Genomic DNA, 17,864 nt, shown 5'->3' with positions numbered 1-17,864 from the left:
GACGCGGGTCTTAGAATAGTAAAAAATGGACAGAAAATCAGTTTTGAGAAAAACGCATTTTAGGCATGTTTGCACCCCTAAGCAGCTGCCCTCAAAATATTATCGCCGATTTCGCCCGGGAAATGGGTTAAAACTTATTTTTAAGACGCCACGGGAGCCGCGAAATGCATCTCAACAGGCAAAATTTGTTCAAACTTCCCGCGCGCGCTGCAGGCGCAGCAGCTGGCTGATCACCGCCATCTTTGGCTTGTTTTGAAGCTGTTTTCTTTGTGTACATTTTGCGGCATTTCAAAATGGCGTCGCTGCAACAGAACGGCCGCTATCGGAGCTTTTCCGAAGGGTGGTTGTAGAACGCTCATTGGCCAGAGCGCGCGCGCGCGAGGCGAGCCCCTTCTCTCGCGCCTCCCATTGGCTGGCGCAACCCGAGGCGGCCATTTTGTTTTTGTATTTTTGTTCCGCGCTCACGGCTGCCGTGCTGCCGGTGTCGTGTGCCCGTGTGTTGTTACAAGTGTCATCTTCCTCTGCTTACGCTCGCGTTCGTGGGGCCCACCGACACACAGTTACCTTATTTTGTGCTGGCACATCCGGAGATTCTCGTGTAAAGAAGACGCGCCAAGTGTACGAGGGCGCGATGCCGAAACTACTTGTCGCTACCGGAGCGTCGAGTCTACGAGAACCGCCCGGTTCCCCTTAGTCAAGCTGCAGCCATCGGATCATTAGGCAACGCTTCAGTGGCATTGGAAACCGCATTCGTATGGCATACTATGCGGGACTGCCGAGTGCGCGGGAAATACGGCGACGGGAGGAGTGCTTGGCATCGCAGCGCGCAACGAAGCAGCGGAAGTTCAGGCCGTTGGATGTTGGTGAACGGCGGCAAGGAAAATGGCACAGAATTTATCCGCGTGGACTTATCCGTGATAAAAACGTTCTTTGGGCTTGTGCTTCATTCCGAGTTCGGCTCAAGCAGTGACCTTTTTCAAGGCAGAGGGTATAGGATAGGCTGCTTTCAAAGCCTGTGCTTCATTATCATAGGTGCGACTCGCGCGAGAAGCGTTTCTCGTAGAAGGTAGCTGGTGATAGCGGTGCTAAGATAATTAATGCAATTTGAAGTGAAATGCATTAAATTAGGGCCACCAATACTGTCGACAAGGGTGCAACGGTAGTCGCTTCAACCACGACCTGACAGGGCAGCACCGGAATTGCAGAGACGCCGTGTTACACTTTGGGAAATTGATTTGTGCTCCACAGCCTTGAGAAGGTTAAAAACTGACATTGGAAGTTGCAAAAGGAGCACTTATACAGTAGTGACACCAAGCACAGACTTTCAAAATGACACAAACCAGCAGGGGACCCTGAGTACAGCCCTTGCCTGCTGTTGAGCCAAGTGCTATTGCTGGACAATAATAACTGATTTTTGGTTTAATAAATAACCCACATGCTTTTTAGACTTAATCTCTCTGTCTATTTTATTTGCCTGTTGCAAAGCCACATTCATAGAGAAATTTTGTATTTCTTTAGCTTGCAAGGAATTGGTACAGGCCTATGAATTGCTAAAGGTGGAGTTTATCACTCTGGTACTGGGTGCACTATGTGGCTTTGTAAGAAGATTTTGCCAGTACATTGGCAGGTCATGGTCACATATTTGGTATGGCTGTTCTCGTGAAGAAGAAACCTATCAAATGATATAACCACTAGTGCTGTGGCTGCACTTCCACAAAAGTTACAGTTGTCTGAAACTTCAAACGCGTTTTTCTCAGTTTGATATTTTTGCTCAATGCACTCAGCCTTACGGGGTTTTTTTCCATGTTGTTGCCGAGTAAAAATCACAAATTTGGTATCATTTTACTCGTATTGAAACGATCTGGGGGGTGATGCTATTTGCATTACTCTAGCACCATTTTGCAAATTTTAATTAGAGATACTAATGAGAGTGAATCAGAAAAAAATAACCACCAGTGAGTGTTCATCTGTTTTCTGACCTTCACAGTGCTCTCAAGTGGATAAAAATAGCATCACCCCCTACAGCATGATCTGGGCATTGGGCCCATGCACTTACATATTGGTTTTATTAGGTCGAAATTGCCTAAAAGCCCCGTAAGGAGCAGGCATTAATTATTTTTCCAAACCTCGAGATCTTTTGAACTAGTGCAGCTATTAAAAAACTAATTACAGATTTGAAATCAGCATAAAAAACTGGTCAAAACAGTGAAGTTTGGTTCATATTGACTCAAAAATAAAGAAAAAATTTTAAGACCCAGGTCCCCCCTTAACACGAAAGTGTTTTATGCCGGGGTCCACGAAGACTTTCATGACGTATTTGTGACCTCTCAGTCCGCGACGATAGCTGCCGGGCGTTTAGCCCACTGAGCTACTGCCAAGCACATAATGAAGGCTGCATGAACATGCCTTTTATCTTTCACACTTTCCTCTCGCAGTGTTCCTAGGATGGATGGATGGATGCTATGAGCGTCCCCTTGATAATGGGGCAGTGACATGTGTGCCACCCAGGCTCGAAAAAACAAAAAACAAAATGCGCCGTTGCTACGACCGTCCCATTCGATGCGTTTCCAATAGAAGTGTAATTTCGTCAACACTTTTACACCGCGAGGTGGCGGACTTAGCCCCAGCCTCACTCATAGCATCCATTCATATTGAAAAATACCATATTTACACGATTGTAGGTCGACCTATTTTATCAAAATCTGAAGTCCGAAGTTGGGGGGTCGACTTACAATCGAAACTAGTTTCGATTGTAAGGACGATTTTCTAACCTTCTAAAAATCCCCGCGTATTGCCGCAAAGCTAGCTTTTCTGCATAGCTTCGAAGCACTGCCGTGAAGCCAGCTTTGCAGACCGGAATTTGAGATTGTTTTCTTCAGCGACATCGAAAATAAATTTCCTTAAGGGGGGAGGCTACCTTCGGATACCAACTTTTTTGTTTATTGAGATATCTTAATGAAATTTTCATGATAGGTTCATAGCAAAAGCATTAGAAGAATTACAAAATTTCATGAAGTTATGTTCACTGGTTCTCAAGTTATGGCAGTATGTCAGAATAATGCACATGGTTCTCTTATCCCAGGCCTGCAGAACTTTCAAAAGGTACTGGAACTGTGAAATTAACTGTGATGATTCCCAGATTGATACTTTAGGGGGTAACAGAGCCCTTTCTTTTAATTTCCTTGCTGAAAAGTTTTAGCAGACCATCAAACTTAGTGTTGGTGATTAGGATATTATCAATCAAATTTTGATTAACTATAATAAATAACAGACACAATATATTGAAAAAATGGGCTTGTCACCCCCTCAGAAATTTATTCAAGTACATAATAAAAAAAGACTTATGGAAATTCGATGAGTGGTTCCAGAGATATGGCTGGGATAAGCAGCCTCACTAGCCAAAAGTCATTTTGAGAAAACGACGTTTGAAAGTTTTGAGCACATATGTAGTTCTAAAATGATCCTGCAGCATAACTGGAGGTGTCCTTTGGCACTCTCTTTCTTTGCCGCCTTTCTATCTTCTCTAGTGATCGATTATTAGCCTTTTTCAAGCGCAGAGAATTTTTCTCAGCTGCCCGTTATATTGTAATGTGATTAGGCCATATGCTGTGGTGCTTTGCCAGCTTTTTTGTATTCGTGCTATCACTTAGTCTTTATTGCAATTGATCATTGAATAATTTTTATAGGTTACTAAGAGTGGCTCTCATCATGACAGCCTATCCCTTCCTCCTAAATAACAGGCAATTACGGCCAAAACATTGGAGGAATAGAAATTCCTTAGCTGTTTATTCAAGACGCGAATTGGGCAGATGTAAATTCATCTCCCTGCTTCACTCAAGTTCACTTGTAAACCTCGACTGTGATGCGCTTCACAATTCACCCGGTTGCGGCGAACACGGTTATCTGCGAGGCTTTTATTTTTTTTCAGATGATTCATGAGAGCTTGCGGCGATACCACGCACGGCTCCAAGCGCGCCTAAATTGCATCAACAGTGCTTTATTTCACCTCGAAGTGCTCGGCCGCGGAGTCCGGGAAATCTGCACGCGATGTTCTGGGTCGCGGCATTCGGTGACGATGCGCAATATCCCTAGGTGCGGCGACGAAAAATCGGCGCGCAACGTGTTTGGTCTCGCATTTCGGGACGCCGACGCGCGGCCGCTGCGCGACGAGCTTGGCTGTGGGGTCCGCTGCCGATGCGTAAAATTGTTCCGAGGAGCCGGCGGGCGATGCGCTGCGTTGCTTACGAAGAAGCACACTGCCGCGGTTCCTCTAACGCGTTGTTCTTGCCCGCAAAGTTCGAGGTTCGCCTCACACGCCGGCGGCGTGAGCGGAGTTAGGCCTAGCGACGACTCCGAGCAGTAGACACGCCGGCCGCGGTGCCCGATGTTTGCTTAAAAGTACGTAATGCGTGGTCGCGAGTACAAGGAGTCGTCCCGCGATTATCTTCGTCACTACGTACGAAGTGTTGATAGCAGAACCTCCAACCGCTGATCCGACGAGTCAACTAAAGGGTCGGACCGAGACGCGCGCTTACGACGTTCGCTACGAGCGCGGCGTGCCATCGTAATCTGATCGGGCTTCCGCTTGCAGCTCCTAACTAAAACGTAGTTAAGTTCTACGTGATCGTCGACTTCGAGCCGTGAACACATAACGAGTGCGAACGCGTCATAAAGACCGCGACTTTCGACAGCCGTGACCTCGCGATGCGCAAGCAGCAGCCATGGCAGCAGCCGACGATCCCCCGAAGCGCGCATCGGACCAATGGCGAGGCGCGCTGGGGCAACATGGCGGACGCAGCCAATCGGAGGCCTCGAAACGACTTTCGGACATTTGCTTTTTGTGCGCTTGTTTTCGAAGGGAGGAGCCAGCTGAGGCGGGGAATTCGAAGACGGAGAAATGCTCGTTCCGACGAGACCAAAATATCGGCGAACGGTGGCGCGGTTGCGAAGCTATTATTTTTTGAAAATCAGTGTTTTTTTGCGATTTCCGCAATAACTTTCGCCACCGTGGCAGGCGTAACAAATTTTTTAAAGCACTTCTACGTGGTTTTTGGTGAAGATATTTTGGAATCTGATAGAAAAGGGTCTACAGAAACTGAAAATGCGATTTTCAAAAAAAAACCGATTTTATGCCATTTTTCGCAATACGAAAGGCGCGTCCCCCCTTAATGAAATGCTCTCGCACTTTTATTTTTTCTCTTGATGTGCGATTTTAGGGGGTCGACCTACATTCGAGTCGACTTACAATCGTGTAAATACGGTAGCTCTCCAACGCTCGGCTGGCTGTCGCACAACGTTCCTCGCTCGCCCTGTGAGAATTAACGGCCAGGCTAGAGGAAGACACGACGCGCGTAGAGTTTCTCTTTGCGTTCCGCGACGCTTTGAAGGAGTGCATATCGAGTATCAGTGTTTATTATATGCTTGTTGATGCCATATTTGCTCGGCATTCACCATATGCGGTGTCCACGCATATGTTAAGGACTTCAGCTACCGCAAGGGTTATTCACCACTAGGCGTCAACGTGAGTGCGTCCACATGAAGCAGTGCTATATATGCCAAACAACAGCAGACATTGTACAAGCTCTCATATACCAATGCACTACAAACAATCAACTACTGTGACATTTCACTTTCGTGTTATACCGCTTCCTATGACATAGGGATCAGCCATCTTTTTTGTTGTCTTGCAAATCTATTTGGGCTCCGAGGTGCTTTTTTTCTTGTTCTCGACCAGTGGCCGCAACAGTTCACTGTAGCGTTCAAGAAAACAGCGATCGAGTTCGTGAAGGCACGAAGAAATCTAGTCGGAAGTGTGTGAAAGGTGTGTTGGGATGCTAGCGCACGTGAATGCGAGTGGGAGCCGTGAGTCACAAACAATAACTGAAAGTTTATCTTTGCATGGGTGTTCTCGCTGCTCCAATCTCGAAGGATACTCTTTCTTTTTTGCTTCCTGCGATGCTGGCAGCTCTGGTTACAGCGGCACCTATGGCTATGATCAGCGGGCAGATAGAGTGCACCACAGAAGCATTCGCTACTGGCGGACGCTCAAGAATCACATCGTGACATGCAGCGGTCAGAAGAAAACTTTGTTTCGGTGCCAGACCACAACGTATCTAGAGCTGGAGACAAAGGTTACACAGTTTAACCAGGAGCCGTGCTCGCGCTGTGATTGCTGGACCTTAAATTGCATCCAAATTAATGCAGTCAAGACGGTTGTGACGTTGCACTGATGATGCACAGTGAAATAGCATTTTCACTGTGCACCATCTGAAATTGCGTTTGTTTCACGCTGAAGGCGCCTTCTAATACACCAATTTCACAAGGAGGCTGCCATTTTTAAAGCTCGCCACCGCCGCAGCGCCGTCTAGCGTCTGCGATGTTTCGCCGCCCTTCCGGTGTGTGGGGTTCCGCGTCGGTGTATGCAGCGTATACGCTCAGTTCACAAGGTATTGCTGTTCATCGCGGTACACGGGCAAAACAGAGCAACGCTTCGCGAGTTTAAAGGCGCTGGTAAATAATCGCTTAGCTGTCAGCTTCAAAATGGCTGAAACAGCAAGCAGCGGCGGCCCACGAGACGTTCCCGCAGCAGCGCCGACGATGAGTAGAATGCCAGTGCAGTTCTTAAAATTGGCAATTGCTTTGTATGATTTGTTATAGCTGACCTCGGTGTGGTTCTTGGAATATGCGCTATAAGAGAGCGTTAATATTTACGACAACTCGAAGTAATCGAAGAAACATAAATGGAGACGAGCGAACACGTAGGCCATTGTCCGGCTGCGCGCTAGGTGCGCGCACTAGAGTTTAAGATGACTCTCGGGCTTCCGTGCCGTGATTATGCAAGTTATACGTAACTCTAATCCCTAACAGACCATTTGGTTCCGCTTAGCACGTCGCAATACAATGTTCATGGAACGACAGGAGCACAAACACCGATGCCTGTGTTCATTTGTGTCGCCGTCGTAGTTAAAAGCTTGTGGCCTCTGATCGTTGCACAGGATAAGAAACAGATGTACGACGGGTGAGCTCAAAATTCGACGTAAAAACAACACGATGATAAAATGAAAATAAGCCTGTTGCACGTCTGGAAGCATGACATGGCGTAAGTTCGCATCGGCGCGAGCCGCCGCCGCTAGCGATATGCCAAAAGGGCGCCCGCTTTTGGTAACATTATTGTCAACTAGTTTGTTTTCTGGCGAGTATTTGAGAAGCATTACGACGAGCGCACGTGTCCAAGTAACCACCTGGCTTTAACGAACGTGGGCCGATTATTCACGACACCCAGGTTGTCGCGCGAAAAAGAAAAAAAAAGGTGCGGTTGTCATAACGCTACCTTAGTTATCGTCACAATATTGTCAAGTCGAGAAAGAACGTGCTCTCGACGAAACGTTCGAGACGCGTACCTGCGCCAAAGCACACATGTCATGCAGGCCTTTCTGTTATGTAGACTGGAAAGTGCTAATTCGATAACCTCGAAATTGCACGCACAAAGATGGAACATTTTCCAGCCGCAGGCATTGTAAATCATGTGCTGTAGCATAGATATCAGAGAGGTTGATGTTATGAGAAAACAACTGTTGGCCAAACATTTTGTTTATTAATCGTCAGCCTTGACATTGGTTCTCTTTGGTGCAGATGATAAAGTGTACCAGCACCCAAGCACAATCACAAGCTGGTGTGATGACTTGAAAATGTGGCCATAAGTGAAGACACCACATATAATACACTATTTGCGGGAGAAGGCGTGCGACCTGAGAAAAGCCAAGTCATTTAAAAGCATTGTGCACTTCGCATGCCTTGGCTGCCAGTCTTTCAGGCTTCCGTTGCTGTTGCCGCAGCCAAACACAGCGCAGTGGTAGCTTGTCGACTTGTTCTCGTCCGACATTTCGATTTGCGGCAGCACAATTGCTTCAGCGCGTCGAAAAATGGAAACACGCTGACCTCTCACGCTCCACGCAGTGCAAAACTCGGGAATCCGCACACACCAGCGGCAGCGGTCGGCCGAGGTGGAGAGAGAGAAAGCGGTGAAAATACACCGGTTCGAGGCTGCGCTCCTCCTCTCCGTGAAAACGGTCTATACTCTGGCCATTCCATGTATTTTTTTTCTTTCGATTTTCAGTAGTTAGAAGTGGGGGGGGGAGTCAACCTATATTCCGGTTTTACGGTAGTTGTGACGACAGGCACGAAAACATTCAATATGATTGCTTGTGCACCACCAACAGAGCCAGGAATGCAGCGGCCATGGAAACGTCACGATATCTTGCACAAGCACATGATGAAAAGCTCATAGTGTTGTGACGTCCAGGTACAGTAGGAACCGAAACTAGCTTTTAAAAACATACTGTAATTACTTTTCCAGGGTGCACTCAGGCTTTACAGTACATTTTCTAGGCTCTTGAGGGCGTGGCTTTTCATTTGATGAAAAAAAAAAAAAAAAATGACAACTGAAAATTTTAGTGTCAGTAAGCAGCATAATAATAATATCTGGGGTCTGACGTCCCAGAACCACGATATGATTATAAGAGACGCCGTAGTGGAGGGCTCCGGAAATTTCGATCCCCTGGGGTTCTTTAACGTGCACCTAAATCTAAGTACACAGGCCTCAAACATTTCCGCCTCCATCAAAAATGCAGCTGCTGCGGCCCGGATTCAATCGCGCGAGTCAGTAAGCAACAAGATCAATGACAAATGCCATAATAGTTATAACCGCCCATGGTCCTTTGTGTGCAGAGGAAGAAAAGAATGCACACCTTACTGAGATGATGGATAATCATTGGAATCAGACCAGCATCAATCACAGCTTGGACCTGCTGGTTATTGCCAGCAGTGATGTTTGACAGGAACCACACTGCCTCCTGCAAGGAAATACAGGGAGCGTAAATTGAGTCATTACTAACAGGACCTACATATACTGACAGAAAGTACTGAACAGTAAAACCTGCTGACTGGAAAATAATTGACATCAGAGCACAAACAGTGTGCATTAAAATCAATAGTATTGCTGTTCCTGAAATGGAAAATAAGTAACCTTTAATATTTAAATAACGGTTTTTGGTATAGCCTATAGATGCATAAAGCATAGGCTTGTGCGAATAGTAAATTTTAGGTTCAAAGCGAATTCGAAGCTAACTGTGCTTTGGTCGAATAATTTCGAATCGAATAGTATATATCACATATTATAAAGAAAAATGAGCATATTTGTCATGACCGAACTAACCTGCACAATATTTTTTTTTAATTAAAACAAGGCATGCGCAAATGTCCTTCTTTTTGGTTCAAAGGGAAGCGGACGCAACTTTGAATACAGTCGAACCTCGATATATCGAACGGCACGGCGATCGCGAAATAGTTCGATATATCCAGAATTCGATATAAAAAATCACGTAAAAAATGCGTCAAGAACTTGTGGAAAACAACCAACGAACCAATCGTGGTGCAGTAAATACTCACTTGAAGATTCAAACAAAGTATTTATTGTGTTGGCTTAAAATACTGAAAAAGAGTAGCCTGCTTTTTGTTGGCAATGGCGTGTTTGACGACTGCGTCCTCAACATAGTCCAGGCGATCCACAAGTGAAAGGCCGGTGCCTTCAATCGCGCTGCAGTGGCGGCGCGCAAGGGCCAAAGCGGCTACGACCTCAGCTGATGTCGGGAGCGGGGCACCATCAGCGCTTGCGGGATCCACCTCGGCAGCGTCTTCATTCGGCTGCTCAGCGGTAGCTTCGGCGACGATCTCTACATCCGTTAGCTCCGCCGTTGTACCAGTGCTGTCGTCACCTCCAACGAAGTCTTCGATGCACATGCTTTGCGGCTCCGCACCAACAAAGCTCTCCAGCTTGCTCCACGTTTCGGCGAGCTCGCTTTCTTCATCTGCGCATGCCAACCCAGCTTCCTCGGATTCTTCCACTGATGCTTCGTCAGTGCGTCCACCGAAGCCCGCATGCCGAAAGCAGTTGGCTATCGTCGACTGCTTGACGTTTTCCCACGACGCCTTGAGCATTTGGATGGCGCCCAAAAGATCGATCTTCAGATCTTGGCCCATCCGGAGTCTTACAAGCAAAATGTCGATCAGCCGACGCTTGTAGATAGACTTAAATGTGCGGATAATGCCCTGGTCCAACGGTTGGAGCTTCGAAGTGGTGTTGGGCGGCAGAAATACCACTTCGATGTTGCTCAGCTGGGCATCGGTGTGGTGTGCCGTGCAGTTATCGACGATAAGGCATACCTTCCGTCCCTGACGCACCAGGTCCGAATCCCACGCCTTCAGCCACTTGAGGAAAATATCCCTCGTCATCCACGACTTCTTATTCCAGGCATAAGTCACCGGAATATTGGGGCAGTTCCGCATGCACCTCGGGGTTTTAAATTTGCCAATTACAAGTGGCCGCAGCTTCGTGCTCCCATCAATATTGGCAGCCAATAGGACCGTCACACGGGCCTTGCCTTGCTTGCCCCCGTGGCACTTGTCCCCGCGAGTGTCCAGCGTTTGCCGCGGAAGCATTTGCCAGAACAGGCCCGTCTCGTCAGCATTAAAGATTTGGCTCGGCTCATACTTGGCGAGAACTTTGGGCCACTCATGATCAAGCCACTTCTGAATTTCTTCATCATTGGCGTCCTCACTCTCTCCCGACACAGTCTTCCCGACAATGTTGAAACGAGTCTTAAAACGTTGTAGCCAACCGCTACTCGCACTGAAATTCTCGACGCCGAGAATGAATGCAAAGTTCTTTGCCTTCTGTTGCAACATCGGCCCCGATACAGGAATATTGCGGGCCCTTGCGTCCATGAACCACTTGTGGAGAGACTTCTCAACATCTTCAAAAGCAGCTTTGCGTACACGCCGCGCGCCCGAGTGCTGACTCTTCTCGGCCTTGGCCTTTATGTCGGCTTTGTTTCTGAGCAGAGTACTCAATGTGCTCCTTGGTATGCCTAACCCGTCCGCGACGCTCGACTTCTTCTCACCATTCTCAACGCGCTGGATTGCTTCCAGTTTTGCTGCAAAAGTCAGGGTCGTCCGTTTCTTCGCGTCTGCAGCCATCGCTACACACACCACAACGCGCGGCAGGCCTAACACACGAGCACAACAACGACCGATGCGACGGATGCCTGGCGATACTATCAAGGAGGAGCTGGTGCAACAAGTGCAGTGCGTCGTTGCTGCAAGGCTGCGGCGTGCGTATGCCGCTACGTTCAAGTGGCGCACTCGGCACCATCGATGTGTGCAGCAGTCGTAAACGCCCACCGCGCTACCGCTATTTCCGAGAGTTGCGGGAAAGCTCGCCGCCTGTCAACGGAGCGCGGCGGGAAAGCTCGCCGCCTGTCAACGGAGCGCGGGCGGTTTGGGGTGGCCGAGTTCGATATATCCATTATACGTCAAACTTCGTTCGAAATAAAAAATTAAAAATGCATGCGATTTCCCACGTGATATAGGAACCGTTCGATATAGGCAATAATTCGATATGTCCGTGTTCGATATATCGAGGTTTGACTGTAGTAGCAGGATTTGACTTTTGGTAGAATGCAAGTGATAACCTGTAAAATACATTACATTTTAAAATTGACTATACTTAGAACATGTAAGCTGGTATAACAAGCTTTTAAACATAAAACATAATGAATCGATGTGAGCGTAATATGTTCATTTAACCTTGAAGTGGGGCTTCACGACAGTGCGGATTTCCCCTGGAGAAGTGTATTCATGGTATAGCACCCCTCCACAGCAGTGAAACCACCTTTACAGGGGGTTACGTGTGGTTTTATATGCCTATTTGTTCATTTCGAATACTTTGAAATTTAGAATAATTTAAATTCGTTTCGAGGCGAATTCTAACACTGCAATATTCGTTCGAATATTCACACATGCGTAATAAGTACTACGATGAACACGTGGCATCATAATGGCCATAACCACTGTTGCTGCAGCGTCAAGCTGGACGCATTGGAAGCAGTAATTTTATTTGCGGTATAGTATTCCTCTTTGCAACTTTAAAGGGGGACGTGGCACTTGAAAAAAAGTTTTTTATTTCTCGATAGATTTTGATGAAACTTCCTGAGTTTATGTATATTTCTGTGCTAACTTGAAATATGCAATTATTTTTCTAGTATGATGTGTAGTTTTTAAAATACAAAATATTTCATGTGCCTTTTGGGGAGCAAGATTTTTTTCTAAACTAAGTTAGCTACACAGTAAATCAGCATATCACGGCAATCTGCAATCAGAACTGTGCGCAGTGCAACAAAAATGGATGTTCTAAACACATTAGAAGAAAAGTTATGGTATGTTGAACATTCACAAGTGAAATTCTAGCGTGAAATCGACTCACTCGCGAATGTTCAACATACCATAACGTTTGTTCAAATGGGTTTAGAACATCCATTTTTGTTGCACTGCACACAGTTCCAATTGCAGATTATCTTGATATGCTCATTTACTTTGTAATGCAGTCAGCTTAGAAATAATCTTGCTCCCCAAAAGGCACATGAAATATTTTGTAATTTAAAACTACACATCATAATAGAAAAATAAGTGCATATTTGAAATCAGCACTCAAATATACATAAAGTCGTCAAGTTTCATCAAAATCGATCAAGAAATAAAGAAAAATTTTTAAGAGCAGTGTCCCCCCTTAAAGTGTGCAGTTCAAATGGAGAACCATCCTTGGATATGAGCTCCACTGTTATGCCATGCATGAGGCTATGAAATAAAAAGGCCTAGTCGGGTTCTAATAAGCAGCCATTGTACCACAAGTATTCGCAGGCAACCCTCTAGCCTACTGCTAACTGCTGAGCAAGGGCCCTATACATCCCTGAGCAGTATGTCAATACGGTGCCAAAATGGCACAGTGCATGCCACACGACATGGAGCACCGCCCATGCATGAAAACACTTTCAAAATACTTTAGCACTTAAAAAAATATTGTCCTAAGCAGTGATGCCACCACTTGAGGAAAGATACACCCCATTAAACTCCAATGAAATTCAGCACTGAAGCCATTACTGGTCAGACCAAGACGGGGGACTGCAATTACGGGGCTCAACTCAAGTGCAGAACAAGAGGAGCACCCAGCCAGTGGAACCCCCGGACTCTTAAATGTAGCAGTGCATCACTGCCGTGCTCCAATGCACATGTAGGGGGTTCACCAGCACAAAAATGGCCCTCACGGTTGTCTGATCATCGGTGCGCACCAATCTTCCACCGCAGCAGAAGACACGGTCGCTGACCTCAGATGCACTGCTATGTCAGCCACAATGGCGGATGGCCTAGTACTGGGAATCCCCGTTGACACGCACATCAGTGCAGGAAAGCACTACTATCTCTCAAGAGTCTTGTCATCATTCCTGTTCCATGACTATACATGGAACTAATGAGCACTACAGCTTTTAAGTGATCACACAAGGCCATTAAGCAGGAGCATTTTTTAACTCCAACTACTTGGCTGATCTCATTCGCTACACTTGACGTCAATACTGAATATCGTAATCAGATATCATAACAGTGCCACAAAACTGCCATACAGCTACACAGTCACAGCTTTCACCATACCAGTAGCATGTATCCAGCTAAGCTGACTGCTTTCGATGTTGGCAATGTCAAGGCTTAATTATAACATTGGCAGTCAAGGAAATCACATTCACACTAAATAATGGAAACTTTTGGTTCATGTGGTGATTTCACAGTAAAGCAGAGAACTTATTTACACCCGTGGTCAGGTTTTACTAGGTCTTGGTAACCTTAGCTGAGGATTTCATGGCTTCTTTTTCGAATCAGAAACCTAGAAACCAGCTTCTATTATAATGATGCATGCTTGCCAGTATAGTTCTAAATTTCACAGATAAAGATACCTCTTAGCAAAGCACAATAAAGCGTAACTTGCCTTGTTGATTTTCTCTTTGGGATGTGTCAGCAGTGCAGGGAAGTGCGCCAGCGCATCACAGTTGAGTACCACCTGCGTCTGCTCATCGGTGCCTGTAACAATGTTGCCTACTGCCCTCAATGCAGCAGTCTGCAAAGTAAAGAGTCACTCATCAGTACAAATGTTATGCCAATGAGTAGGGTAAAGGGGTACTGTCACCAATTTTCAAGCTGTGTTTGCTCTCTCATACAAATCTACTGTACACAGAGACAGCTCTGAAGAAAAGCTCAGGAAATGCTGATAATTTATTTTGACATTAAAATTCATTTCTGCATAGCGCTCCTACTGACACCAACAGTAGCGTGACATCGATCTACAGTATAAATATTGCCCATCGTTGACTGCGACAGCACAAACATTGCCCATCGTTGACTGCACATTTGCTTGCCACACATGAGTGCACAACAGACGATGGAGCAGTCATGGACATGTCACAATATATTGCACAACCACGTGACCAGAAGGTCACGTGACTAAATGTGTTGCGACGTCAAGATAGATTACAGAAACTGAAACTAGCTTTAAAAAAACATGTTGTACCATATTTACACAATTGTATCTCCACTCTAATGCAGGTCGATCCCCCTAAATCGCACATAAAAAAAAAAGTGAGAGAGATAAAAAAAAAAAAAAGCGAGCACATTCCCTAACAGAGATTTATTTTATTAGCATAGTAGCAAGATGGCAAGTTGGGCCATTTGTTTGGGATTCATCTTGAACTGTTACAGTGCAACACTAGACAAGGACATGGGCTCTGAACTCGTTCGTTTTCTTTTTGTCCTTGTCTAGTGGTGTGCTGTAACCGAGTTCAAGATTATTAGCATTGTTACTGGACTGAATACATGTCCTGACGAGCTGTTGTCAAGCAAGCCCTCTTCACGAAATCCGATGCCCAGGGCAGCTATTCTTGATGTGTCTATACCTTGTGGACTGTCCACTTTGGCCGCCACTGGTTGGCTGGAGCTTGGCGAATAGCGCGCCCCCCGTTCCCAGTTCTTCTTCCGCAACGTCATTTTGACGTCTCGAAGCTTTCAGAACTCTCAACACAAATGAGAGGGACAGAGTGCGCTTCAACGCGACAAACGCAGCCCCCAGAGATCCACTTTTCGGCACACATCTCGAAGGCCGTGCATGAACTCTGATCACGCTAGCCCTCGAATTAGGTTTAATGTGGCCGCCCGCCTAATGCACCTGTGAAGGTCGGTACGCGTTCCCTGCATCATTCTCTAACATATGGACACGTTCACATGCAAGTTCAGACTTGTCAAGTTTGTTTAAGTGTCCTTTTACTGTACATTTCATCCACTTTCTTTTTACGCTGGGAATTTGCTGGAGAGTTCGGTGCGTCAACATGGTCAAGAGCGCGACACTGTCACGGCTCACTGCTTTTTCGAGTAACTGAATGCGCTCCACCGAGGTGGACACATTGAGAATACAGTGAAATCTCGGTATAACAAACTTCAGGGGACCTCGGAAAAATGTTCGTTATTCTGAAAGGTCATTATAGTGAAAGCCCAAAAATTAACCATAACAATAGAATTTCAGTAACGCAAACGTCCTACCTTTGCAACGGTACGTCCTTGAACTCGTTTCTCACAACAATGCACACGTGAACGTCAGACAAGGCACGTTTATTTGAAATAGTCCGTGATCGTTTTTTTGACGGGTGCAGTACAAACTCTGCGTCACGAACGATTCTAGACCGTCCGCATTTTGATCCGCCGCTTCGGTCGCTGTTCCGCTTTTTTCTATCAATATGCGGAGTTTCCTCAAGTAGTCCAACGCATCTGTGGCCGACACGGACTCGTCGCGATCTTCGGGTGCTACCGTGACATCGTCGTCCTTGTCATCGCTGCAATCCTTTAAGGCCCAACTGCATGCACGCGAGTTTTGAGCGACGGCCGAGAGGATTTGCTGTCGCGGAGGGCCATCCATCGCCGTCGCTTGTCGCAGGGGTGCAATCGCGAAACGATGCTATTTCCGATCCCACACGGCTGGCTGATCGCGCTGATAACGCGGACGGACCGTCGTTCTGACCACTGGCCAAGCGCGAAAAGCACGAAAGGCATTGGAATCTGAAATAGAATCGTTCCGCGATAGCATCCCAGGTTTCTGGAAAGCCAGAAAACATCGCTTGTCGCCCGGAAGTGAGCATGACGATATCCAACAACATGGCTGCATCCTGACCCTTGCTTCGGTTGCAATTTGCTCGTGATGCTTCCAATCGGCGCGTACTTCAAGGAATGCAAGTTATAGACTACCTTATTTACAGCCCCATCTCACGCGGAGAGCGAGGCAGCGGCCGTATTTTGTCGTATTTATGATCGACGGTTCGTTTTGATGTTTCGGTGGTAGCTTGCTGCATTGGTGGTAGCTTGCTGCAATGTCAACATCGTCGTCGTGTGAGGTAGCCCTTCTCCCTGCGAAGCAACGACGTGAGGCGCTGCGGCTTTTCTTAAACGTTCTATGACAGCAAGAGGAAACGTTGTCGAGATGCACCTCGTGGACTAACCCCAACATAACGCAGTTTGCAAAGTGCGACGTAGCGTAGGCAGCGTACGCTTCCGGGTGCCCCATGGGATCACAGCAGATACTACTGCCGCGGTTAAACATAAGATTGCAAAAAAAAGGAAGTCCCGAAACGCTTTTATGGCATCTTTATCTCAAACAAGACAATAATAAATTTGGCATGTTGTCATTCATCTACTCTGTAATTCTTTTCCGTAATTTGCCTGCGTGCGCGCAATAGTTTTCAATCGAGCAGCGCGACGGAGCCCGTTTGTCGCAGTCACCTTCGCTCGAAAGTCGCGTGCTATGCATGCGGTTGGGCCTTTACAAAACCTGATGCGTTGTCGCCTCCGCAACGAAGAGAAAAAAAAAAGTTCTCCGCCCGCGTCTTTCTCCTCACGTGCCATCTCAGGTTTTAGCGGGAGGGCGTCCGCTCTTCGCGCTGCGTCGTCTGCTACCTTACAGCTCCGACTGCCATGACCGATACACTGAAATCTAAGAATCCTCGCATTTCGGGATATAAGTTCGTAGTACTGAGGTGTTGTTAAGATTACACGGGAATTAAATAACGATCGTTATTCTGAAATGTTCGTTATTCTGAAGTTCGTAGTAGTGAAATATTTTTACATTGAAACTATAAGCAGTCGGCACGGGATTTCTTAAAAGTTCGTTAATTTGAAATGTTCGTTAATGTGGTGTTCGTTGTAACGAGATTTGACTGTAGCTCCCCAGGCCCTGCTGGTCTTGAAGTGTGTCATGGTATTCCCGCTGCCATTTTCGAAGCGAAGACACTGGCTTCTTGCGTGACAATTTGATGTCAACAGTAAAGATCGATCACAAAGTCATGTCACACGTGCCGCAAGCTAAGGAAAGCACCAGACTTCTGCCCGTGAAAACTTCTGCGCTTAGTGTATCATGTAAAAATTTTGCCACACTGCAGTCGCCACTGCCACACCACCGATTGAGAAATCCCTGATGTATGTCCCGCCACACAGTCAAGTGTTTTTGGCCTGGAGAATGGCACCCCTCTGAATTGCTGCTGTGAATGAATGCCAAAAGCTCTTTGCTCCGGAGCACTCATGTCGATAAAGCACGAACAACCATAACAGTAGCACGCGGCCTGCTGCCCGGCCAATGCCAATCGATCAAGAACTTGTTACAAAATTGTGAAGGGCAGTATGTGGGGGCCGTGTGAAGGCATATCGCATAACAAGTGGGGCTTCAACTCGCATTACAGTCCTTCGGCAAGGCATACCTGCACTTTCACCTCCTTGTGGCTAAGTAAAGGCACCAGCAGGGGCACCACTCCAGAGTCAATCACCCACTGGATCTGCTCATTGCCGCCATCCGTTAAGTAGGAAATGGCCCACACTGTGTCCACCAGAATCTGCGGTGCAACAGCAATCGTGGCACAAGTGAGCATGTTGAAAAACTGAGAAAAAACATG

At 46.7% G+C, this 17,864-nt stretch overlaps 1 protein-coding gene across 1 annotated transcript in view; it reads right to left on the bottom strand.

Annotated features, from left to right (window-relative positions):
- Positions 1–17,864, bottom strand: part of LOC119387974 (importin subunit alpha-4) — a 47,609-nt gene that overhangs the window by 14,901 nt on the left and 14,844 nt on the right. The window contains exons 7-9 of the mRNA XM_037655568.2: positions 17,673–17,804; positions 13,871–13,999; positions 8,748–8,852 (exon numbers count right to left, since the gene is read on the bottom strand). Of these exons, the coding sequence (XP_037511496.1) occupies positions 8,748–8,852; positions 13,871–13,999; positions 17,673–17,804 (366 nt within the window). The remainder of the gene's footprint in view (positions 1–8,747; positions 8,853–13,870; positions 14,000–17,672; positions 17,805–17,864) is intronic.

The sequence above is a fragment of the Rhipicephalus sanguineus genome, chromosome 3 (genome assembly GCF_013339695.2).
Source record: "Rhipicephalus sanguineus isolate Rsan-2018 chromosome 3, BIME_Rsan_1.4, whole genome shotgun sequence".
Taxonomy (NCBI): domain Eukaryota; kingdom Metazoa; phylum Arthropoda; class Arachnida; order Ixodida; family Ixodidae; genus Rhipicephalus; species Rhipicephalus sanguineus.
Note: the sequence above shows the minus strand (reverse complement) of the source record. Positions and strands in the feature narration are given on the sequence as shown.